The sequence below is a fragment of the Ahaetulla prasina genome, chromosome 1 (assembly GCF_028640845.1).
Source record: "Ahaetulla prasina isolate Xishuangbanna chromosome 1, ASM2864084v1, whole genome shotgun sequence".
Taxonomy (NCBI): domain Eukaryota; kingdom Metazoa; phylum Chordata; class Lepidosauria; order Squamata; family Colubridae; genus Ahaetulla; species Ahaetulla prasina.
The window spans coordinates 193,575,720-193,601,810 of NC_080539.1; the positions used below are offsets into that span (position 1 = coordinate 193,575,720).

At 38.6% G+C, this 26,091-nt stretch overlaps 1 protein-coding gene across 1 annotated transcript in view; it reads left to right on the top strand.

Moving 5' to 3' along the window:
- The window catches only part of ERBB4 (erb-b2 receptor tyrosine kinase 4), a 1,012,642-nt gene that overhangs the window by 799,451 nt on the left and 187,100 nt on the right, over nt 1–26,091 (top strand). Inside the window, exons 14-16 of the mRNA XM_058186165.1 lie at nt 7,909–8,041; nt 15,115–15,208; nt 15,776–15,930. Coding sequence (XP_058042148.1) covers nt 7,909–8,041; nt 15,115–15,208; nt 15,776–15,930 — 382 coding nt within the window. The remainder of the gene's footprint in view (nt 1–7,908; nt 8,042–15,114; nt 15,209–15,775; nt 15,931–26,091) is intronic.

A 26,091-nucleotide genomic window follows, 5' to 3' on the forward strand; every position in this document is an offset into this window, starting at 1 on the left:
ATGTACAGGATAGCAGGTATAAGTATGAACATGGACATGAATAAAGGAATGAATACAAATAAATGGGGACAGTTGGACAGGGACAGTAGGCACGCTGGTGCACTTATGCACCCTCCCTCCTTTAGGGACCTCTTAGGAATGGGATGAGGTCCACAGTAGACAATTTAAGATTGAAGCTGTGAGTGTTTGAGGATGTAACAATGGAGTCAGGTAGAGCATTACAGGTGTTAACCACTCGGTTGCTGAAGTCGTATTTTCTGCAATCGAGTCTGAAGTGGTTTACCTTTAGTTTGTACCGATTGTTTCCCCGTGTATTATTTAGGTTGAAGCTGAAGAAGTTGTTGACAGGTAAGATGTTGTAGCAGACAATTTTGTGTACTATGCTTAGATCAGACTGTAGGTGGCCCAGTTCCAGATTGTTCAAGCCCAAAATTTGAAGCCTGGTGTCATAAGGGATTCTATTGTGAGTAGAGTGGAATACTCTTCTCGTGAAATATCTCTGGACCCGCTCAATCGTATTAATGTCCGATATATAGTGTGGATTCCATGCAGGTGAGCTGTATTCGAGAATTGGTCTGGCAAAGGTTTTGTATGCCCTAGTTAGCAATATAGTGTTACTGGAGAAGAAGCTTTGCAAAATTAATGCCTTTTTGGCAATGCTGTTACAGTGAGTTCTGGAGCTTAGCTCATTTGAGATGAGAACTCCTAGGTCTTTGACAGGGTGAGGGTCATCTACGAGGTCATTTCCGCCCAACTTATATTTGGTGTTCTGATATTTATTGCCAATATGAAGGACAGAGCATTTATTAGTTGAAATTTGGAGTTGCCAATTGCGCTGCCATTCTGACTCATAGTGTAGGATGGCAGCATTGTCAGTGATGTTAAATAATTTTACGTCATCAGCGAACAGGACGCAGCTGCTTTTAATGTGATTGCATAGATCGTTGATGTAAAGCAGAAAGAGTGTCGGTCCTAGAATGCTGCCTTGGGGGACACTGCTGTTAACTAGTCCTGGATCACGTGAAGTGTTAATACCACTTTATAATGCATTGCTAAGGCCACACTTGGAATATTGCATTCAGTTTTGGTCACCACGTTGTAAAAAGGATGTTGAGACTCTAGAAAGAGTGCAGAGAAGAGCGACGAAGATGATTAGGGGACTGGAGGCTAAAACATATGAAGAACGGTTGCAGGAACTCGGTATGCCTAATTTAATGAAAAGAAGGACTAGGGGAGACATGATAGCAGTGTTCCAATATCTCAGGGGCTGCCACAAAGAAGAGGGAGTTAAACTATTCTCCAAAGCACCTGAGGGTAGAACAAGAAGCAATGGGTGGAAACTAATCAAGGAGAGAAGCAACCTAGAACTAAGGAGAAATTTCCTGACAGTTAGAACAATTAATCTGTGGAACAACTTGCCTGCAGAAGTTGTAAATGCTCCAACATTGGAAATTTTTAAGAAAATGTTGGATAGCCATTTGTCTGAAATGGTGTAGGGTTTCCTGCCTGGTCCCTTCCAACTCTGATATTATTATTATTATTATTATTATTATTATTATTATTATTATTATTATTATTATTATTATTATTATTTGATAGGGCCCTCCCTATTTTGACTACTTGTTGCCTGTTTGACAGAAACGCAACTATCCATTTGTGTAGGGATCCAGAAATGCCGCAAGAACTTAATTCTCCATTGTGGGTGGAGACAGCAGCCAGGCATGGGTTGTACTCATCTGTTCAGATTGGAGGACTGAGTCTGTTAGAGCTGTGAAGTCCTGCCCCTGTTGCTAGGGGCCTCCAGCTTTTGACTCAGACCTTCAGACTGGACAGATGTGTGGAATTGCCTCTCTGCTTTCTTCAATTGATAGAGTTTTTTTGGTCATCTTGCTTCTAATTTTGAGTAGTTTGTTGTGCACCACTGAATCAAAGGCTTTGCAGAAGTCTATGTAAATTGAATCTATTGCTTTATCCTGGTCAAGATGTGTGGACCAAATGTTTCTGCAGTGTAGTAGTCGCAGATTACAGGACAATTTTTTCCTGAAACCAAATTGCTTGTTAGAAAGTAGGTTGTTTGTCTCTAAGTGGAGGGTGATGGATTGGTTTATAATTGATTCCATGACTTTACAGGTGACACAACACAAAGAGATTGGTCTGTAATTTTCTACTAGACTAGGGTCTCCCTTTTTAAAGATAGGTATGGCCATGGCTAATAACCATAGGTCAGGCAAGGAGCTGGTTCTGAAAGATACTTCGTAGATTGTGCATAGAGGTTCAGCTATGGCAGTGGCTAGAAGTAGGCACATAATCCATCAGAGCCAATAGATAGAGATGGCTTTAGGTTACGTAGTGCCATTTCAACATTATCTACTGTAAATAATTACAATTAATTATGGTGTGACTATGAAATGTGGGGCACCAGCCATTGCTGTCGACAAAGACTGAACTGAAAAACATATTGAAGAGATTGGCTGTAACAGCTTCATTGTTACAGTCTTCCCCGTTAGGCCCTTTTAGGAGTAGGATAGTTTTTGAGTCTTTAAGTTTGGCATTTATGAAATTGTGGATGACTTGGGTGCATTTCGAATGTAACAGCTCTTCCTCCTATTTGCAATGGTGGTTGGTACATTCTGCCTTTATTTGGTGGCATAGGGCTTTATAGCAGTTTTTAAAGTTAGCTACATAGCCAGTTTTGTTTTCTTGCCAAAGAGGTTTTTTCTTGGATTGTAGCTTTCTTATTGTTATGGGTAATTTTTTTGGGGGGGGTCTTTAGGGGTTATTATTGGTACTTTTGACTTTGAGCAAAAAAGGGTTATAATGGTCTTCTGCAGTATTACAACCTGTGAACAGGTGCCAATCAAAAGATGTGAGGTCAGCAGCTATGAGATCATATTGGCTTTTTTAAAGTTGTAATTCAGGGTCCCATCATTATGACCATCTTTGCAAGGACACAAATTGAGACAAAAATCAATTGTGCTGTGGTCACTGTTGGAAAAAGGTTCTTTAACTTGTAGGATATAAATTGATTTTAAACTATTGTAGAAGATGAGATCTAAGCAGTTGTTGAGCCTGGTGTTGTTCGTTACCAACTGATCCAGCCCCAGAGTTGTAACAGCATTGTACAAGATTGCATGTATAGGTTCAATTGCACATTTGTTTAGGGTCCAATTAATAAAAGGCAGATTGAGGTCACCAAGAAAGATAAGGGGGTGTGGGCAGGAAGCTGCCCATGTTAGTAGTGCAGTTAACTTGTTCGTATGACCAAGGTCATAATTAGGGGCTCTGTAACATAGCAAGAAACAAACTGTGGCATTTAGGGACAGTTCACAAACAATGATCTCAGGAAGAGCAAGCTCCTGTGTGACATTAATCTTTTTCAGATCTAGGGACTTTCTATAGAAGATAGCAACACCACCCCCTCTATGGTTTTCACGGTCAGACTGGAAAACGTAATAGTCACTTACTGTAATAATGGAGTCTGGAAAGGATACATTCAATCACTTCTCACAGACAAAAATAAGGTCGAATATGGCCTTAGTAGCCGGAAATTTAGTAGCAGGAAAAATTTGGCCATTTTGTTTGCGAGGCTTCTTGCATTAAGTAGCTTGCATTTAAGGTCTGTAGGGGTGGACCTGGTGAAAGTTTGGGGGTGTGCATGCCTACTTTTAGTTGTTGGGGAGGCGGTTGTTGGGTCACGGGCCGCTCGTATTGTGTTTGATTCAGTCAGCGTGGTAGTCTATGTACAGGTCAGTCTCTCCTTGGTCCTGGCGTCTTTTGAACGCCAAGTGGAGCTTGTGGGCGCGGGCACATTGTAGTATGGACAGGTCAGGCTGTGAATGAAGTTTCTTATGGTTTGTGCAGCTTTTGGTGAGTGAGTTTATTGTGGAGATGAATTTGCATTTGCTGGTTTTGCTCTTGCAAACTACTCTGCAGAAGTGTGGGGCCACCAAGCCATCACTGTTCTTGAACTCAGAGCCGTCATGGGAAACTTTGATGATTTTGTCAGGGGAGATGGTTGATGCCTGGAAGTTGTTGATGATGTCATGAACCTTTGTGATGTCATCAGATTTGTTGGTGGCCAGTCCAAATAAGATAGCATTGGAACGCTTCTGTTCACATTCAATCATGTCTTTGACAAGGATGGAGATGTTACTCATAGGTTTAGTCGTTTCCTGTAGCTGGGGTGGTTAGGTTGGGATAGTATTTCGGGATGTTAGAGCTTTGCTTTTCTGTGTTATTTCTATTTCTTTGAGGAATGCTAATCGTGCTTCTATGGTGTCAACCCGTTCAAGTAGAACAATAAATTTGTCCAGTCTGGGCTTGCATGATGGGCAGAATACTGGAAACGCAAACAGGGAGTTTTTAAGTGAAGCTGATTGTAGGAACTGGACTACGTCTTTGGTTAACCGCAAGCACTTGTGGTGAGCATATGTGTCGCATAGGGAGCAGTTCATGGTACTCTCATCCTCCTTGAATGCTTCTGTACAGATGAAGCACAAGCAGGAGTCATGTGGGTCATCAGTGGGGATCTCCTTCTTTTTGGGTGAAGGTTTGGCCTTCACCCAATAGGGGGTTTGCCTGGCATGGTAGGTTTGCTGTGGAGGCACTGGTATGGTTGGTGAGGAAGTTTGGTTTTTTTTTATTAAATTATTTGTTTATTTATTTTGTTCAATCACCACAGCGTTTCTTGCAGGTTTGACTTTACGGAGGTGCACCTCTTGTTTGCTGGATTCCACTGGGTGGCCAGATGGAAGATTGTCCCATGTGCATGTATAGTCTGTGGGAGTTTTGCCTTCCACTTGCACCCCTTATTGGTCTTGGGGAGATTGACCTCCTTTCATTGTGGCTAGCCTGGCTTGCTCCTTGCTCTCCCTGGCTTCGCTGCGTTACAGTGGTTGTTGGATAGTCTAGCCGCTTTGTTTGTTTGTTTTTTTGTTTGTTTATAGTTGTGGGGATTCTCAGGCTCACTCTGGCTTTCCTTATTGAATGCTTCCTGTGGGGAATTAGTGATCTGTCTATTAGCTTCTCAAATAGACCTCTTAGTTTGGGTCTTTCCAGCTGGCTTGGCTGTTATTGCCTATTTTGACCTGTATTCCTGTTATGTCTCACAGCTTTGATAGATTGGACTATTAAGCAATTCCACTTTGTCCTTGATCTCCATCATCTTCTTGCCATTTTCTCGCATTAATGGATCAGCTATGTCCTTGACTTTCATCTTGTTATTTACATATTGAAAGAATTTTTTTTGGTATATTTGGCATTTGTTCCAAGTCTTAGTTCATTCTGAGCCTTAGCTTTCCTTGACTGCATCTTTACAGATTAATATTTTCTCCTATCTTATCCTCAGTAACTACTCATATCTCAATCTGGAAAGTACCTTTCATTTATTTTCTAATTTTTCATATATATTTTTATTAAAATGGTTTTTTTAAAAGATAAAAGACTAATACAAATTAATATAAAGTAGAAAAAGAAAAACCAAAGAGAAAGCTAGAAGTATAAGAAATATACTTATATTATATTGAAGATTAAGCAGAAAGAAGATATAGAATATTATCAAACATGGAATTTATTCTACCAGTGATTGGAAAAAAGAGGTAGAGATTAAGAATGTAATCTGTACTGCTAAGCAAATAAAATAACCCAGAAAACATGATCTTTATTAAGCGCTAACAAAATGTAAACAATAAAATATTAATAAAACTTTAAAAAAAGGAAAAAAGAAAGTAGAATAAAAAATATAGAAAAGAATGAAAAAATATAAGTAGATTCTGCTCTTTTTTACAGCAGTTTTAAGTACAACGATAGATTTACCTCTTATTGTATGGTTACAGCATGACTCTCTTCTTTCTATAATATATTCTATCTATACATCATAACCATAAATTGTAAGGTGTTTTTTTTCTGTTTACTCAAAAAGTCTATGGGGTGGTGGTGGTTTCCAGTCAGCAATAAATGGTCCTTTCTCTGATGAAAGAAGTCAATTTAGTCCTCTCAGCGACTTCATCATCTCCACCATCCTTTCCTCCATTATGAGTAGTGACAAATCTTTCTGTCTTTGTGTCTGCTTACAACTGCTGTTGGGACTGGATTCCTGGTTGTAAATTATTATGCTCAAAAGTGAAAGCACCCGCATGTCCAGAGCCAATTTTACAAACTTTTTTGACACTAGTTTGCAATATTGTTGTTTATAAATGCTTCTTGTGCTGAGAATCCAAAAGGTATTTGGGGGAACAATCTGGGTTTGTATCTACTCCAGTGGTGGGTTCCTACCGGTTTGCCTTGGCTCAGGCGAACTGGTAGTGGCGGTGGCGGGAGGCTCTGCCCAGACATCATCACGGACCCTCTGCACATGCACAGAAGGTTAGGTGCATGCGCAGAAGTGCCCCTCGCACGCACTCACTGTTCTGAACTGGTAGCAAAGGTAAGTGGAACCGACTAGTGATCTACTCCATATTCTGAGTATGGCATGTCTTAACATAACAATTTTTAAAATCCAAATGAGTCTTGACTTTGTCCTACCACAAATATCCATGCCACCATATCTCAGTTTGTGTTCTTTTAACTCCAGAAGCCTTCTATTTCTCAGAAGTATCCACTCTTTCATAAATCTTTCATTCTATCAAGACATTTATTTTTATCACAGAATTTCTCCTAAGAATGACAATTGTAGTTTCATTCATCTTAACATGTTTTTTTAAACTTCCCTCCATGTCTTATTTTGAAATAACATACAATTCATGTTTGTCACAGTGATACTCAGTTATTTTATCTACATCTTAATATTAAAACTTGTTTTATTCATCAATTCTTTTTGATCTTCTATTTTCACTTTTTTTTGCTTTTTTTCTAATTATTTCTTTCTGTGTAGAATATTATATATACTGCATGCCAATAAATAAAACGATTATTATCTCAGTGGCAATATGAGTAGAGGAAAATTTGTGAATACCTTTATTATAACTTAATTCTTTTTTATGACTTTTAGTCAACCAGATTCCATCTGTTTCTATATTATCTCCACCTAAAAATTATTCAGCAATATTTCTGAAACAGCTCATGATGTCACTAACTCATTCTTATTATCCAGGATGATACATTATGTTAATTCCAAGCCTTCTGCTCTCTAATCATAAATGTTTAGTTAAAGAAATTAGGAAATAATATTTCAATTAGTAGATCATTTTATGTCATAGCAAATTTTAAACCATTTAAAATAATCACAGATTACATATCACATTTAAAAAAAATCTGCAGTGTCTCAATTTAAAACATTATTAGTATTAATAATGTTTTAAAAGAGAAATCTCCTTCCTCCATCGGGAAGGAGATATAGAAGTATAGCCAGCTGTACAAACAGGCTGAAGAACAGTTTTTATCAGTGGGTTGTCAGACTCCTAAATGAGAAATAACATCATAACTATGTAGTATGATGGACTACAGGGCTGGCGCAATGTGTAACATGTTCACACTGGTGCAATAGGACTGGGTGTTTTGTTAATATGATTTATTGGGTTAGGGATTTTCTGTCTCCACTGTGAGTTGTATTGTGTTGGTGGTGGTGGTGGTGGGTGCACTGAGAGAGTTCAATCAGTCTCATTGCACATACGTTGTGCACTGACAATAAGATTCGAATTTGCATTCGAATGAGTAATATTAAATAATCCTCTGAAGAGATGAGTTCTCGTAATCTTTTTCTACTGCTGATAATAATCCAGTCATCATAAACAGAATATTTTAATGTACTGGCCCAAGAGCAACCTTTGTTAAAGCAAAAAGAAATTTCTCCTGTCTCTTCCTCCCATTTTTAATGTATGGATTTAAGTGGTGGGGGATAGAACTAAGTATTATACATTCCATTCAGCACACTACGTTTTATAAATGATTGTGCCTGTCTTTATTTTACAGCTGCAGAAGGGATGATATGCAGCCATTTATGCTCAAAAAATGGATGTTGGGGACCAGGGCCAGATCAGTGTTTATCATGTAAACACTTCATCAGAGGAAAAACCTGTGTAAAGTCTTGTCACCTTTATGAAGGGTAAGTCATTTCTGCCTTTAGGCTTTGTGTATGTGTGCATGTGTTTATATAAATATGTTCATACTTTTGAAATTACTAATGTTTATGTTTTGGTGATAGAAGAAGCCATCTGTCATGCAGCAACTGGTAAACATAACTTGTGTTAGGCAGCAGTATCTTTTATGGGAGAATGAAGCAAAATAATCTAGCTAAAATATTTCAATAGCCAAGTCTGCAATTTGTATATAATTGTATGTACCTGGACTAGAGCATTGACTGCAGGGGATGGATAAACTTGGCTACAAGGCAGAACAATTGGTCATTCTTTTGAAAGAAACCAAGCTGGCACAAGGAAAAAACTTGCTTATACTTGTATTTTAAATGGAAAGTTGAAAAGCAGCAACACTATATAAAAAGAGTTGACTGGTACTTTAGATGGGAAATGTTGTGCAACAGATTGCAGAAGTTTGATATCTGTCAAAAGGAAGTCCCAAGGAACATGTGAGGTTATCTGGTTCAGTTCCTGAATGCATATTCCCTTGTCTGGTGGGGGCGGTGTGTGGAGAGGTGAAACACACTGCCTCAAATCATTTCAATGAGCCTTTAAATCTCGTTTGTACCCACAACAATTTTGATAACAAGACTAGGTTGAGGGCTAGACAACAGGGAATAGTTAATTGTGAGAAATAGGGGCTGAGCTTTCAATGTCAACAATATACATTTCCATTACAGTCCAAGGAGACTGTCAAGATCATGACTAATTGTCTGGAGATAATAATGAATTGAAAAAGATCTAATGAAATGAAACTGAATTCTGACATGACAAAAGTATTTTTGATCAGTAGATCTGATCTCAGATCTGGAATTCAACTTCTGTTGAGTTGAGTAGCATCTCTCTGAAAATATTGTTTTGTATATTGTTGGTAGCCATGGGCAGTTTTATAAGATGAGGCTGATTAACCAATTATGTCTTTTAGGAATGTTGATCTGGTGTATTTTATTCCAACTGGATCATTGCTATGCACTCTACACAGGATTGCCTTTGAAGAATATATGGAAGATAAAATTGGGCCAGAATACTGCAGCTCATTTGTCAATAATAATTATATATTCATAGCTTTCAATTTCTTTCCAGTAGAATTCCAACTGCTTCTAGTGGTGTCTGAGTTTAAGACTAGCTTATGAGAAAGCTTCCTTATGCCATTTACTGAGGTCAACTCCAGGCCCCTCTACCACTAAATTTTAAATTCCGCAGACCACTAAAAGGAATCCAGCACGCCGCTTGCTGAAGCTCCTGGACTCCCAGTGACAGGATGGATCCTTCAGGCACTATCCCTCCGATCTCTCTCTTTCTCCCCCCTCTCTCTCCCACTCTTTCTCTCTCACTCTCTCATCTCTCTTTCTCTCTCACTCTCTTTCTCTGTCATTCTTTCTCTCTCTCTTTCTCTATCTCCCCCTCTCTGTCATTCTCTCTATCTCTCCCCCACTCTTTCTCTCTCATTCTCTCTCTCCCCCCCACTCACTCTCTCTCATTCTGATTCTCTCTCTCTCTCTAATTCTATTTCATTCTTTCTCTCTCTCATTCTCTCTCTCTCACTCTCTGACTCCGACTCTCCGCACATCCCTTTCAGAGCCAGGCAGCTTCAAGCAAAAGCTGCGAAGAGAGCAACCCCCCGGGTGACATCCCTGGGGAGGCTGGGCAAGCCAGGTGGTGGAGCGCCCTTTGAGTTTTCCCTCTGGCTGAGTAAGCAGCCCAGAGACTCCAGGAGGAGGAGGAGGTGGGCAGAAGCAGGAGGGTGGGTGGAGTGCTCTGGAGAAACAAGGCGCGCCAGGAAGGACCCCTGCCTGCTGCGCCGATCTCACGAAATTGAGGTGGGGGGTTGATACTTAATGCAAGACATCCCCTTTCGCCCCCCTGCACTTCTTCCAAGAAGGTGGTGCTCTCTCTCTCTCTCTCTGATTCTCTTTCTCATTCTCTCTCTCTCATTCTCTCTCTTTTTCTCTATTTCATTTTGCGCAGCATCAGCATTCCGCCTCGGTATATTTGCTCAGCCGGTGGAGCAAAGCAGTCCTTGTCTCCTGGCGCTCGGGACTTGGAACAGTAAATAGCATCTGGTCCGGGGAGCAGCCGAATTTTGCTCTCCATTGCAGATGCCAGACTGGCTTTCTGCAAGCTCTCATCTCTCAAGAAGCCCAGCTGAAGTTTCCCGTACCGCTTCAGTGAGTGCTCCTCAAGAGACGAGAGCTTGCAGGGGGCCAATCTGGCGTCTGCAATAGAGAGCAAAATCTGGCTGCTCCCCGGACCAGTTGCCATTTACCACTCCAAGTCCCAAGCGGCAGGAGATGAGGGCTGCTTTGCGCCACCGGCTGGGCAAATATACCAAGGCGGAATGCTGATGCTGCGCAAGTACAAGTAGTGCTTCGCTCCCACAGCTTCCAGCCATCACAATGGCTGCTTCAGCCCGCTTGCGCTGCAGCTCTTCCACCAGGGTGGACTGGCAAAAATACAAAGATTTCTCCATGGACCACCAAAATTTTCTTGTGGACCACCAGTGGTCCGCGGACCACCAGTTGGTGACCACTGCTCTAGTATGAAAGCTTTTTCAATATCTGCATTTAGGTACAGAAATTCTCTTTTCTTCCATTCACGTCACTTCCTCACTGAAGTCTTTATAGATATTGATAAGAATCTGCCTGAAACTGTTCTTTATCAGTTTCTGGTTTTACCATTTCTTATTCTTATTTTTTATACATGATGTACATATATGTGTATGTGTTTTCAGGGGTGTGAAAATGCTGTACCTAACTGCTATTTTGGTGTAAGGGCTAAAAGAGAGAGTCTCTATCCAAAAAATATACAAAAGAAAACTAAATAAGTATCTGAGAATCAAAAACAATTTATTTGGTTTTCTTTTCAAAGATCTGCAGTAAAAACCTTTCTGCAAAATTTTACTAACTATAATTGTAGCTGCATTCCTTTGAATTTAGAAGAACAGTTATGCAAAAAAAAAAATCAAAACCAATTATTTCTGAATAGGATTCCAAACAGTCTTAATTTATTGTTTCAAAATTGTTCTTCTTGGTTTTTCCTTTCTACCTGTGGCTCACCATAAGCCAGGCACTTTTATTTGCACGGTGGTGGCCACTTTCTTGCTGGTGGAGAGATAGGATGGGTGAATGACAAGCCATGCATTCTTATCATAATTCTTAAAAACTCTAAAGTGGCATTCCTTCCTGTCTTTCCCTGCCTGAAGGATATGGAGTGCTTACCTTTAACAATATGATAATATCTGTACATTGCAAAAGCCTACAGAATAGAGATATTACCATATGGTGCCAGTCAGCCAAAAGGAAACTCTGAGTGGCATTTAGGAGTGAGGACAAAACTGCACATCTCTCCTTAACAGCTACAAAACAAAGGGACTGCTGGTAGGGACAATGTATATAGGTGACAAACAATGTGAAATCAGAAAGACCTGCTCTGTGGGCAAAGCACTATGGTTCCTGGGAGAAGCGAGAAAGCAAAAAGGGTGAAACCCACTTTCTCTATTCTGAGGGCAGAAGAAGCACAAACCAAGAGTAATCTGTAAAACCTAAAGCTGATAAAAGCAGTAATTCTACCAATTGGGAAACAGGCCAGAGCCTTCTTACTATGTCCTTGCTATTCTTTTTTTTTTTTTTAATTCAAAAAGTTTTACAAAAATTTTCCCTCCCTTTCCCCCCAACCCCTCTCCCTTCACAAACCCCCTCCCCCCCTGGCTTCCCGGAACAAACACAAGGTATAGTTAAAAATAAAACAAACATATGCTAAAAAAAATTTTTCCCCAAAACTATTATACCAATTCTCCCTCTCTAGCTCTGACTTCCTCCTTACATAACCAAAATCCTTCAAAAAATTAACAATAAACAGTAATAAAATATATAGATCAGTAGAACAAATTAATCCTAAAATATTTAAAACCAGCTAAAGCATAAAAATCCAATCCAGTTCAGAGAATATCTCCCTTATAACTTCTATGGCCATATAATTTTCCCCAAGTCTTTCTTACATAAGATCTTTCGAGAATATTCTATTTAAAATTCAATACAACAGATTATAAAATTCAATACAGGAAATTACAATATCTGTTCAACTTTAGTCCTTCCTCGTCAAAATCCAGTATAAATCCAAATATCTAGTCTTTTATGATGGTTATAAAACATATAATCAACCCATTTCTTCCAAATCTTCCTTACGTATTGTCTTTCAGAAACGCTAAAATCTTTTTCTGTTAATATTTCAAAAAAAAATTCTTACAAAAATGATACTTTTGCATCTTGCCTTTTTTGATGCATTAGTCTCTGTCTTTCCTTCATTACTCCTTTTGAAAAGTCAGTCACAATATTTCCTAATAGTTCCTTATATCCAAGAAACCACGAGTTACTGCCGATATTCCTCAATCCGAAAAGAGAACTCTTGGAAAGCATTAACCCTGTGAATTTTTCCATTTCGAGACAGCCTCCTGTAGCACAAATTCAGGCTTTTCATCCAAACTTTTAAAAAGGCTTCTTTACATCCATTCCATATTCCAAGTCCTGATTACTTTGGTTAATTTCCTCCAAACTCTCATCCAAAACGCCTCCATTTTTTTCCAATTCGTATTGTTGAGTAATTAAATACATTCTTTCTGTATAATCCTGTATAAAGTCACGAATCCATTCTTCTGAAAAAACCTTCATGGCAAAGTTCTTGCTGAAAATCCCCTTATGAAATACTTAAACAAACTAAAATAATCCAACAATCCACAGTCCAGTACAATAAGATAAAATCTCCATTCAGTTTCACTTTCTCAACAAGTAAACGCCATTTTATTTCATTGTGTTGATTGTAGATGAGAGAAAAAAAAATTTTTTTTAAAAAGAAAAAATAGAAGTCAGATTTAATACTTGCAATTTAAATGACTGATCTCCTGTGTTTTATTCCGTCTGCTTATAAATATCCATAACAATCAATTGAAGCAGAAGTGGTCGCTCTCTTCTCTGTCTGCTTAAAGCAGAAACACACTGGGGCTGGAGCTTTGCCGAAGGAATTCCAGGGAACTTTCCCTTTCGAGTTCCCCAAACGGGGCCTCTAGAGAGAGCTCTACCTTTCCTTCTTCTGCTCTTTCCCTTCTCCTTACCGGGGAAGGTACTTTCAGCCGTTGATTTCGCCGGCTTTTACAGAATCCCAGCGCGGGCGCCCTTAGGGCGTCCTTCGGAGAGAGCGGAGCCACCAGAAGCCTTGTCCTTGCTATTCTTGAATTATTTCCTGGAAAAAACATATTGGAAATGATATCCAAAAGTGAGGATTTTCAGCTATCTGAGAATAGCCTTGGGTTTTGAAAAGGCCATGACTAAAGTGAGACAGTAGCTATTAGATATAGACCACCAAAAAGACTTTAGTGTAATTCTTATAGTCTTTTTAAAAGAATCTAGCAGAGAGATCTTACAACCCCCCTATTTAATGTCTGTAGATGGCATCAAAGATCATTTTCCTTGGTCAAGGGAAATTTAGCAATATACCTAGATCAAAATAGATTTCCACAGAAAATTAAGGTAATAGAGACATCTAGCTCTTGATTACTGTGTTGCTCCTTTTATATGTATTTTTATTTGGACCTAATAATAACCTTTCTAATCAGATGTAATAGTAATACATCTGATTATCAGTCCTCAATTAATACACTGAAGTTTGCTAAATTTTGTTCTACTGCCATCTCCATATGTGTCAAATATATTAGTAATAATTTTAGGAATGTAATTTTTCATTATTTGCCAATAGGATATTAATGATATTAATTAATATTTTTAATCCCTGTTGTACTGAATTTTAATCTTAGATAAATTGGTCTATGACTCTTTTTATAAACTAATCTGGAGGCCATCTTTTTCTTTGGATCTTCAGGCTGCCACACTTAGTGCTGTGGGAAAACGGGAGGGGGATTGCATGGAATTGGTGGAGATATATAGCCATAACCGCATTCCTTTCTCTGGGAGTCAAGGACATTCAGCCTGCACCTGGAGAGGTGTGACTGGAGATCATTTCCAGTTGAGACAGTGGAGCTGCTGGCCTTGGGGTATTCATTGGTTGGGGGTGTTACTTGGAACCCTGACAAACAAATTACTTCAATTGGGAAGGCATAGACGCACAGATACTTCCTGTTTCTTCCATAATGTTAGATTTCTCAGGCCAAGAAAATATCAGGCTATGATATTAGGCCCCTGTTTTAAATTGATTATAGTTCCCATCTCACCAGCAGACTCAGTGGGACATGGAGAAGAACTCTAGCATCTCAATAGTATGATTCTTTTCATCTGATTATCTTTAACAACTAGGTGGCTAATAGACCACTCTGGCTTTCAATGCTGAGTCAGTAGGTTATATGCACGCCTGGTGTTCTGTACAACCTCTGCAATTATTCCCAGGATGAAAGAACAGGAAATGAACATCCAAGGGCTGTTCCCACTAATAACACCACTTTAACAGTGATAACTGTTTTAGGTTCCAAATATATGATTTATATAACTTCAGCTTCCCCATTATTTCTGTACAAGCAGCGTTTTTAGATAATTTCCCCCCCTTTCTTTCACAAAGGAGTAATTTGTTAAAGGTCTTTCAAGTGTACCAAGGAAGTTATCAGAGATAGAGGAAACCCTAGTGGTTGAAATTAGATCAGATATATATACAATAAGCCTTTATTTCAATAGATGTTTTTTTTCCCCATCTCCAGCATGTTTGTTTATTTATTATTTAAAACACTGATATAGCTTCCCATTTTATATTGAACTCTGGGCAGGTCCCAATCAAAAAGGGCACACTGCATGTTTGTATAAATAGTATGAAATATTTTTATATCCTTGTCTTTACAAATAGTGAATAAAACCTAGCAGTGCAGCATTTGCATGTTAATCCAGGGCTCGGGGATGGGGATGTAATTAGAAAATTATCAAAGAGAAGGTGTAGTTGGAGGGGGGATAAGCACTTTTGCTTGCAGAATAACAATCATGTCAGAAATTGAAGTTGCTCCCTGATTCTGTCACTTCTGGTATTTCTAAATTGCTTGTTATTTCCACAGGGAATACAGAGAGTTTGCAAATGGTTCAGTTTGTGTGGAATGTGATCCGCAGTGTGAGAAGATGGATGGAAACAAAATAACTTGCAGGGGGGCTGTAAGTACAATCCATATACAGTCCAACATATAAACTGGTTATTATAGAAGACAGATTTGTTTTTTCTTTCTTTCATCCTTTCTTCCTTTGTAAATTTATTAATTTTACTTATTTGCTAGATTTATATCCATCCCTTTCTTCCATGAACTCAAGACAATGTACAATATACTCTTTCTACTCAATTTTCCTTACAGTTACACACTTCTGAATTAGAATAGGCTAAGAATAAATGACTCTCCCAAAATTAACGCCTAAACATATTGTGCTCAGGATGGATTTGAACCTGGGTGTTTCTGGTTCTAGTTCTAATCTTAGTGGAAACTACTGTGCTGAAGCTATGCATGTTCCCATGAAAGTTTTGCATGGGCTGAAAAGAACTAAAGATAGAATCTAATAAAGTATAACAGCGATCTGCCTTTGTGAAAAGTCCCAACGTAAGACTTAAGGCAATGTGAGTATTGCATCCTGCGTCAAATATTACACTTACTTGATATCTCTCGGTAGTTCTTGGGGATCTCCAAACTGAAACAGAAATGTGGATATTCTGTGTTTCTTCTTTCTATGCAGGGACCAGATCATTGTACCAAATGCTTTCATTTTAAAGATGGCCCCAATTGTGTTGAAAAATGCCCTGATGGTGTACAAGGGACAAACAGCTTCATATTCAAGTATGCGGATGAGGATCGTGAATGTCGTTCTTGTCACCCAAATTGTACCCAGGGGTAAGTTTACATTTACATATGTTAAAAAATTATTGCTACATGTGATACTTTCAATCTATTTTACTGTACCACTTAATCTTGATGAAAAAAATGATTTGTCTAGAACATTACGTTTTTATCCCCAAGTCTTTCAGTATGTCTCTATGGATGGTAAAACTAAGATGCTAATGAATCAATATCTTTATTGTAATATTCTCTCAGACTCTGAGTTACCACACCCTTTACAGTCTCTTTTCTCCCTTTTTGCTGGAATGGGGGAAATGGCCAATAAAATAATCTGCAGTAAAAGAGCAAAAGTATGCTTTAGTGTGTGTTTTGCCTCAGCATATTAAGAATGCAGTCCTCCCCTTAATGGTCTCTCCTTTTGTGTTCAGCTGGGAGATATGAAAGTCTGCCTTCCCTAGAGTGACAGTGCTCCTTTCCATGTGACTCTAATGAAAAAGATTATTAGATTACGTGAACAGTTGCATTCATGTACACAACTATAGTTAAATGTGTAGAGAATAAGTATGGTAAAGATGTGCTGCCTTGCTTTTTAACTGAACTTCAGGTGCCTTGCATGTGAAGGTGAGGGTCACAGTTGATCTTTTATCTCTCTGTATCTGTGTAAGGTATGTACAAATAATGATAATTTTTGAATACAAGATTGTAAACAGAAAAATGGACTGAATGTTTTCCTTATGTTATTATAAATTTCAATGCAATGCAAACCTGGCCTAATTCAGCATGACACCAAAGGATGGCGCATGCACACCTTCTTTTCCATCCTATTTCCCTTTGTATTGTGAAATCTCAAGATTTGGAGGCTGGGGTTAGTGTTAACAGGGAGATAAATTTATCAGTAAAAAATAGAAGCTTAAAGGAATCCTTAAAATCATTTCTAGTAATCCAATCATCTTTGTTGCCCTTCTCTGAATTGATTTAAGAATAATTTCTTTAAATTTTTCTTACAGTGTAATACCAGACCTGGATATGATATTAAAGATGGGGTCTGATCAAAGCATAATAGAGTGGAATGATTTCCCATGAATTGAAAATTATATTTCATTTAATATAGCCTAAAATAAATCTGTCTTTTTTGCAGCCGCTTCATAGTTCCAGCTCTTATTAAATCCAATTAAGTACTTTTAATTTAAAAATGGAAGATCTTTTTAACATTTAGTGCTACCAAGTATTCCCAATCCAATATTTGTGCATTTGATTTTTATTTCATAAGTGAAGAACTTTGTACTTACCCCTAGTAAATTTAATTCTGTCACCGTAAGCCCAATTTTCCAATCTAGTATCCATGAGTTTTGTATTACCTACAGATCTGATAAGCATTCCCTCTTCCTTTTCATCCAAATCATTAATAAAAATGTTGATCCAGGACTGATTGTTGTGGCACCTCATCCAGTCACTCTTTCCAATTGATGATGAATTATCAATGGACATTTCATGAATATAAATTCCACTTAGTTGTGAGGTCATTCAATCCACAGTGAATGATAATCATATCTCGGAGTACTTTGTCAGATATTTTGCTGAAGTCCTAAAGGGCCCCAGTCTCAATGCTGCCCAGGGACAAGTTAAAATCTCCAAGAAACATAAACTTGGTAACAGCTGGAGTAGCAGCCCCACTTGTTCGTTTGACAAATTTATGCAGACCTCATTTAATTATTAAATTGTGTTCAAGATGCTTCCGTACTGGTCTTTTTATTATCTATTCCAGAATCTTCCAAAGCCTATCATACTGACTGGGTCTGAAGTTTGCTGAATCTTTGTTTATCACTTTCTGAAGATAGGAGCATTTGCTCCAGTCATCTGACAATTTGTCAGTTCTCCAGAATTATTTTGGAAAGTATACAAGAGTATGGTCACACCATCAACCATTTTGTTTCAGTATTTTAGGATGCAATCCATCTGGTCCTAAACTAATTGAAAATAAAGATAGGGTATCCGGCTATGGTTAAAAGTCTCAAGCTTTAATTCTGTCCTTCCATTGTGTTCTCCACAGAACACCTAGGTTTGGTAAACAAGGTTGAAATAAAATAAAAAATGAATATAATATCTCTGCCTTTTCTGTGGTATCTATTAGCATTTTGCCATTTTCATTGAGCAGCTGTTATACCAATCTTTATATTTTCCTTTCCTTTTGAATATATCCACCCCACCCCCCATAAGTACTTTCTTGCTATTAGCATCCTGACACCAGTGCTACAGTGTCAGATGAACTGTCTGTGGTCTTCCTTAACAGCTGGCACCTTTTCCTGTTTGCTATATGTAATTTTCAGAACTTCACTAAGCTTTTTATTTAGCCACATTGGCTTTGTTTTCCTTCATTTTTTCTGTACACTAGAATTATTTTCAATTCTGCTTTTAATATGTTTTTCAAAAGTTTGAACTTTGTTTAAGAATTCTCCTCAATTCTCTTCTTTTTAGCTTCTCCTACCATGAAGAGGAGCTTCTCCTACTCATGTGTTTTTTAATCCTCACATTTTAAAATCGAAGATATGTGTTTGCATATCTTCAGTTTTACAATAGTTTCTCCTAACAAAAAGAACTTGGGTGTTGTGTCATCACCTTCCCCATCTTCCTTTTACTTCTGCATCCTCAGCTAATTCTAATTCCCAGAGCTGAATTAGTGTTGGTTGGACTATCTTTATAAAGGCAGTGAAACATCTATGCCTATATTGTTTTTCTTTCTTTAGCAACAGCACCATATTAATTGAATAAAGTGTCACCAAAATAGAAAACCATTATATCTGGCAACCAACATAATCTGCAAAGGTCTTGCTTTTAGGCATCTGTGATTACATTTCCGCTTCAGTTCTTATGATACATGACTTGTGTTTAGTACTCCTCTCCCAAATCTATTAAAATGGCCCTTGTGTGCTATGAATGCCCCTTGTGTGGAAGTATTCCCAATGCTTCTTATGATGAAAGTTGGCACAGATACAGGATCTCATTCGTATTTATTTAAGATCCTTCTCCTTGTTTTTGATTACCATGTTTTGGCATTAATGTTCACACAGCAGATGTCATGAAACACCGTTTAAAACAAAGTATCCTTTTCCAGAAAACTTCAATGGAATACATTTCAAAGGATAATGATGATGCTTGAAGAACCAAGCTCTTTTGTAAGAGTACTTTCTGAATGAATCATTTTTAAAAAGCTATTAGACTTGCTGAATTTGATCCAGATATCAGCCAAATGTGTTGATTAGGCTAAGAAAGCTAGAGGGTAATTTATGGAAGTTTATGGTAGTTTATGGAAGCTTTTCTTCTCTATAAACACAACTTTGTGCACTTTTTTCTTAGTTGGGAATTCTCTTTTCTTTAAACCTTGTAAACCAGTGATGGCTAAACTTTTCCGGACTGAGTGCCCAAAGTACACGTGCGCGTACCCAAATCCCCAAATGCAATGTGCCCTTCCCCCCCTGCATGCGCCCTGCACCCCCCGCACCAGGGGTAAAATGCTACTAGTTTGGGTGAACTGGTAGTAAAAAAAAATGCTACCAGTTTGGGAGAACCGGTATTTCTGATGATCAGGTGTACCACGCGATTTATATTCACTAGAAAGCAAAAAATCCTGCTTTCTGGCGAATCTAAATTGGGTGGCACAGCTTTCCTCCACTCGCTGTTCTACTTACCTCTGCAGACTCAGAAAAGGCTTCTTAATCCTCCTTTTTCAGTGCTGCGCGGTAGTGCCTGCAGTGCTCCTGCGCACAAAGCACGCATTTTTTTTTTGTTCAAAAAAGTTTTATTTTGACATTCTTATCCAATAACATATCCAATAACATATTTAATGTACCATCATATACAATTAATCGGATCTGCCCGGTCACCACCCCCTTCCTTTTCCTTTTACTCTCCTTCTCTACCTTCTTCTACTTTCCATAACCATCCTCCCCCTCTCTTATCTACATCCTCTCCTCTTTCCTCCCTACTCCTTTCTTCTCCCTCTTCCCCTCTTCCTTCCTTTCCTCCTCCTCCTCTTCTCTTTCCTCCTTCTCTCTTCTACTTCCTTCTTTCCCATCATTCTAAAGTAGTAGACAGGCAGGTCCGATCTTACATTAATTATACATCTTCAATCATCTTTGTACATTAACTATCAATCCATTTTCTGCCCCTCCCCTCCTTCCCTTCCTCCCCACCCCCAGGACTTCCGAGAACCGAATACAGGGTATAAAACTAACAACAAAAATTAAAATCTAGCACAAATCATAATCCATAGTCATTCCTTAAAACCTCCACTCCCCTTCCAAAGACAAAGAAGATACTTTTCTTCCAATCCATTATATATCAGACCATTCCACTCCTAGAGTTCTCAGAAATTTCTGATTGAGTTAGTGTTTATTCTTGATGTGCACTGCGCATGCACACGGAAAGCGAACCAGTAGCGAAGCGAACCGGTAGTAGATTTCACAGCACTTCATCCCTGCCCCGTGCATGCAGAGAAGAGAAGAGCATTTTCAAATCCAAAGAAGAATTTTTCTCACTAAAGTAAGTGAAGCTTGGCATCCCAGCAGCTGAAGTTGTGTGACTTCTGAACATTTAATATATAGACCACTCAAGTTATTTTGCAATGAGACGGTTGGACAATCTCTAACAAAAACCAAGAGACAACTAACAAATTAATTTTGTAAAATAATAATTCACAAGAGGCTTTTATTGTTTTGCTGCTAAAATTAAAGTAGTAAATAATTCAATAAAATGTTGATGTCAACAGCTGTTGCTATTCAAAATGAGACCTTTTTCTGATTTTACAGCTGTAATTACAATAGAGCTTTTAGGGAAATTAAACTAAGAATGCAAAGATATCCCAGAATTTGTGGTAGAGGTAACTTCTATTTGGTCCTTTAAAATGTGGGTTATATGATTAAAAATAATTATTACTACTGGGAAGAAAAAAAAGGCATTTCAGAGGGGTTTAATAATGGAAGATAGTGTCAGGCTGCCTCTGATTATAACTAGGAAAGAATACACCTTGACTTCATTTGCAAATAAAGAAAAGTACTTTTACTAATTACATCTGGATAGCAGCAGGGTTTGAGTTGAATCTGAGACAGAATATGGCTGACAATCTGTATCACCCTATTCCTCCCTCCTCTTTCCCAAAAGGTCATCAGGTCTGGTCCAATGCCAGCTCCTTCCCGTGGTCCCTTGGTAATCTTCTTCCGCAGGTCTCTGGTTGTCAATCAAATCAGGAATGCAATGTCCGTTAGCGTTCGCGCTCAATCATTCCTGTTGAATTCAAAACATTAATCTCCCCTCCCACCTTAATTATGTCAGACCGACACTCTTAAAGGCCCCTCTCTTCTTAATTTGAATCCAATAGCTATTTACATTAGAAATACAATCCCATTCTATCTAACAACTGAAATACAATCCCATTCTATCTAACAACTAAATATAAGGAGTACAAAGAGATACGAAGTTTGGAGTGGAGGCTGACAGATAGTTTTATATAGCTTAACATATATTTAATGTTAAAAATAAGTGCCTAAAATAATATTAGTTCTCTTCTTGAATCTATAAAACATCTGGAAATAAAGAAATGTAACAACTGGAATTTTTGCACCCTTCTGTCATTGCAACAGCAGTGGAAAAATTCTTTATATATAATTGTATATTAATTGTTAAAAATACAAATAGGGGCAATAAAAATATTGGCTTAACCCCATTGGTGAGTTTAAATTCAGTTCAGGTAGATAGAGCAGAAAATTGTTCCAGACAAATATCTTATTCATCAGTACCTTGTCCTTTGTGGCTTTTGCCTGAAATTTCTGGAGGCTGTGGTGAATGCATCTGGGCAATAATACATATATATGAAACCATGCCTCTGATGTCTCTCCTACAGACATTTTATTTGGATACCCCCTTGTAATAAAATTACACATACATTTTGGAGGGTTGCCAAGCTACCAATCTATGAAAAAATGAATTTTGTCAATTGTCTCTTCTAAGTACTTACTGTAAAATAGAAGCAAAAATATATTCTGAAACAGACATTTTGGCTTTTGATAAATCAAATGTGATTCATAATAATTTTCTGATTTTTATATTATTAAACATGAAGCAATTATCTTATTCAGAACAGGCTACAGGTATCAAATTACTTGCTTGTATTAATGCTAGTACCCTGTTTTCCCCAAAATAAGAAATCCCCTGATAATAAGCCCAATTGGGTTTTTGAGCACATGTCAATAAAGCCAAGTGCTTATTTCAGGGTGCAAAAAAATATAAACAGGGTCTTATTTTTGGGAAAACATGGGTAGCTAAGCAAAATAAAAGTGTGACTCCTCTTTTTTTAAAGCTATTTTTATAAATACACCACCTTTAAAATGTGTCAGTGTGCCATTTAGTGACGATGGGGGACTTTAAGTAGCCATAATGCATATCTGAGATGTTGGTGTTTTTTTGCCTTATTTCTCTCCCTGCTTTCAGGGTTTTAGTGATCTATGCTCTGAATAAATTAATTTACCTTCATTTTATTTTCTTATTAATTATTTTTCTTCTTCATGGCTTTTTAAGAATCAATGGAAACAGTGACTAAGATGAGATATCTGACTTGATTCAGAATAGGAATGATGGTAAAAAAAAAATCAAAATACTTCTCTATATAATCTTTAATTCCCTGTGGTAGCTTGGCAGCTGGAATGAAATTGGTATAAAAAAAGCTGTTCAGTAAGTGCAGAGTGCCATTGCCATATCATTCCATACCAGCCTTGTAAACAGAAGATATTTATTTATTTATTTATTTGTCACAACAGTATATATAAGCATAAGCATATATATACTTGATATATAAGCATAAATATAATCATAAGTATGTAATAACTATATGAAATTGGATACAATCAAAGGGAACATTAGGACAGGAACGGTAGGCACATTGGTGCTCTTATGCACGCTCCTTACAGACCTTTTAGGAATGGGGTGAGGTCAATAGTAGATAGTTTTTGGTTAAAGCTTTGGGGATTTTGGGAAGAGACCACAGAGTCTGGTAGTGCATTCCAGGCATTAACAACTCTGTTACTGAAGTCATATTTTCTGCAATCAAGATTGGAGCGGTTCACATTAAGCTTAAATCTATTGTGTGCTTGTGTATTGTTGTGGTTGAAGCTGAAGTAGTCTTCAACAGGAAGGATATTGTAACAGATGATTCTATGAGTTAAACTCAGATCATGTTGAAGGCAGCAGAGTTCTAAATTTTCTAAACCCAGGATTTCAAGTCTGGTGGCATAAGGTATTTTGTTGTAATCAGAGGAGTGGAGAACTCTTCTTGTAAAATATTTCTGGACATGTTCAATTGTATTAATGTCCGAAATGAGGTATGGGTTCCAGACAGGTAAGCTGTATTCAAGAATTGGTCTAGCAAATGTTTTATATACTCTGGTTAGTAGTGTAGTGTTTCTGATTTTCTTATATTTGATGTATGAACATTGGCTTGGCACCAGAAGCCTATATACTCGAAGCAAATGCCTTTGTTAGGATTCCCTAAAATGTAGGCCGAAATCCTTTCTTTCATCAGAGCATTTTAGATTTCAAGAGAGGGGAAAGAATTCCTGATGATATGTTTGTGCTCAATGTGACGCTGAAGAGAAATTCATATTTCATCTGATATACCATGAGGCTTTCTTATTCTCATGGGTATTCTATCTGTCCAGGATACATATGAAAAAATAGGTTTGTCCCAAAAATTAAAAAAAAATAAGGATTTTATCTGAAGTTCTCAAAAGAATGAGAACTCCATCCAATGATTGATTTATGAGCCCAGATCAGCTATGAACCCAGGCATTGGGTGGACTGAGGTGCACTTGTCATTCAAGAAATCTTGATGGCTTTCAAAAGCACTACTGTTCATGCATGGATGTGAGATCCTTTGGCTGATAGTTAGGTTCTATAGATGATGCACTTGTGTGCTTCATCTTAGTTTGGCATACCTGGAGATAGAAGAGTTTTTGACAGTTGGAAGAAAAGTTTCCAATTCCATCTCCTTGAGTATGGATTCCCCACGGGCTGTGTCTTGAGTCCCTTACTGTTCACCTTGATGACCCATGACTGCTGTGCCAAATCTGCAATGAATCATATTGTGAAGTATATGGATGGCACAGCAGTTATCTGGGATGACAATGAAGATTCTTAAAGGGAGGAGGTGAAGGTTTTGATGAACTGGTGCAATACAAATAACTTGGTTAAGGTTAGGGTTAGGGTTTAACCAAATAACTTGGTTTTGAATGTTAACAAGACAAAGGAGATCACTGTTGATTTTAGAAAGCGCCATCGTAGTCATACTCCACTTTGTATCAAGGCTGAAGCTGTGGAGGTGGTCAAGAGTATTAAATATCTGGGGTTGCAGTTAACTAACAATCTGATTTGGTGTCTTCATACATTATCACTATGTGCTTAGAGCTCGAAGACCCCACACACCCACTTCATGGTCTGTTTCTTTTGCTCCCCTCTGGGAGGAGGTTTCAAATTATCTGTAGCAGAACTATTACTAAATTCTGTAACAGCTTTGTTCCTTATGCCATCCGCCTTGTAAACTCACAGGATTCTCTTTTTCCCCCATGTCTAGATCCACATTCGAACTAAACAGTGATATTTCTCTGTGTCTGTATGTGGGTATATGTATAATGCTTATCTTTTGAGAGCTGAATGTAATTTCATTTTAATGTATACTGATTAGTGTACATTGAAAGTGACAATAAAGATTCTTTCCTATCCTGTCCTGTCCTGTCCTATCCTATCCTATCCTATCCTATCCTATCCTATCCTATCCTATCCTATCCTATCCTATCCTATACTATACTATACTATACTATACTATACTATACTATACTATACTATACTATCTGACAATTATTATTCTTATACTGGTCGCTCTGCAATGCAGTGGCATCCTTCCTGATTTGCTTAACTTTGTCACTGGGTTAGCAACTAGGTCCCTAAGGTTAGTAGATCTTGGGGATTTTAACTTACCCCATGGTAGCATATAGTCTGAGGCAGTTCAGGAGTTCATGGCTGCTGTGACAACCATGGATCCAAATAATCAAGAACCTGTCTTGAATTGGGGCATACTAAATCTGCCTTTTATCTCACAGTAGTTGCAATGTTATTTGGTAGTGAGGGCAGTATCTTCAGCTATGAAAGAGAGATCAGTCTTTCATTGATTTTTGTCTTGCAGATGTTACTTCAGCCTGCAGAGAGGGTATGACTCATTAGATCAGGGGTGTCAAACTTGATTTCATTGAGGGCCGTATCAGGATTGTGTTTGACCTTGGGGGGGCGGGGTGTGTGGCGGGGGGAGGGCATGGCCAGCTTGACGTCACTCATGTTGGGGGTGCTTGTGGTGGCCCAAGTGCTCTGCCAGCAAAAACGGGCTCCCGAGTTCTGTTTTCAGCTGTGATGACCTCCTGCAACCCTCTGCCAGTGAAAATGGAGCTCAGGAGGGCCACATGGAGCCCTCCCAAGCTCTGTTTTCACCGGCAGAGGCACTGTGGGCCAGTCCTTCACTGTTTCCAGTGCAGCCCTGCAGGCCAGTGCTAAGCACCCCACAGGCTGGATCCAGCCGCCAGGCCTTGAGTTTGACACCCCTGCATTAGATCATTTTGTCCATGGCAACTAATGGATCTGTCTGTCCTAGGCAACTAACAGCTTTAGAAGGAATGTGGGGTTTTCTCTGAGGTTCTGATGAGCATTTAAGGCAGGCCTTAGTTGTAGGCTAGAATGTGGTCCTTGGATTGGGTTGTTTCTATTCAGCCTCTCACTGTGATTGAGTGTTGATCCCACCATGGCTATTAGCTGCCAGCATTGACAGTTAGCCAACAGTTGTCCCATGTAGCCAAAGGCCTGGGACAAAAACTGCTTTGGCACGGCCCATTCACTGAATGAGTGTTTGTCCTGGGCCTTTGGCTGCACAGGACAGTTCGCCTCCAGCCAATCGGCTAACTCCCAGTGCTGGCAGTCCAGAAGCCATGGTGTGATCGATTGCAGGGGCTGAGGGGATTTTGGGGAGGTGCTGCAGCCAAAGGGCCTCAGGCGCTTGTTAGGAGAAGGAAGGGGAGGGGCTGAAACAGGGAGGGAAGGGAGAAAAAAAGAAAGAGAGAGAGAGAGAAAGAAAGGAAAGAAAGAAAGGAAAGAAAGAAAAAAGAAAGAGGGAGGGAGGGAGAGAAA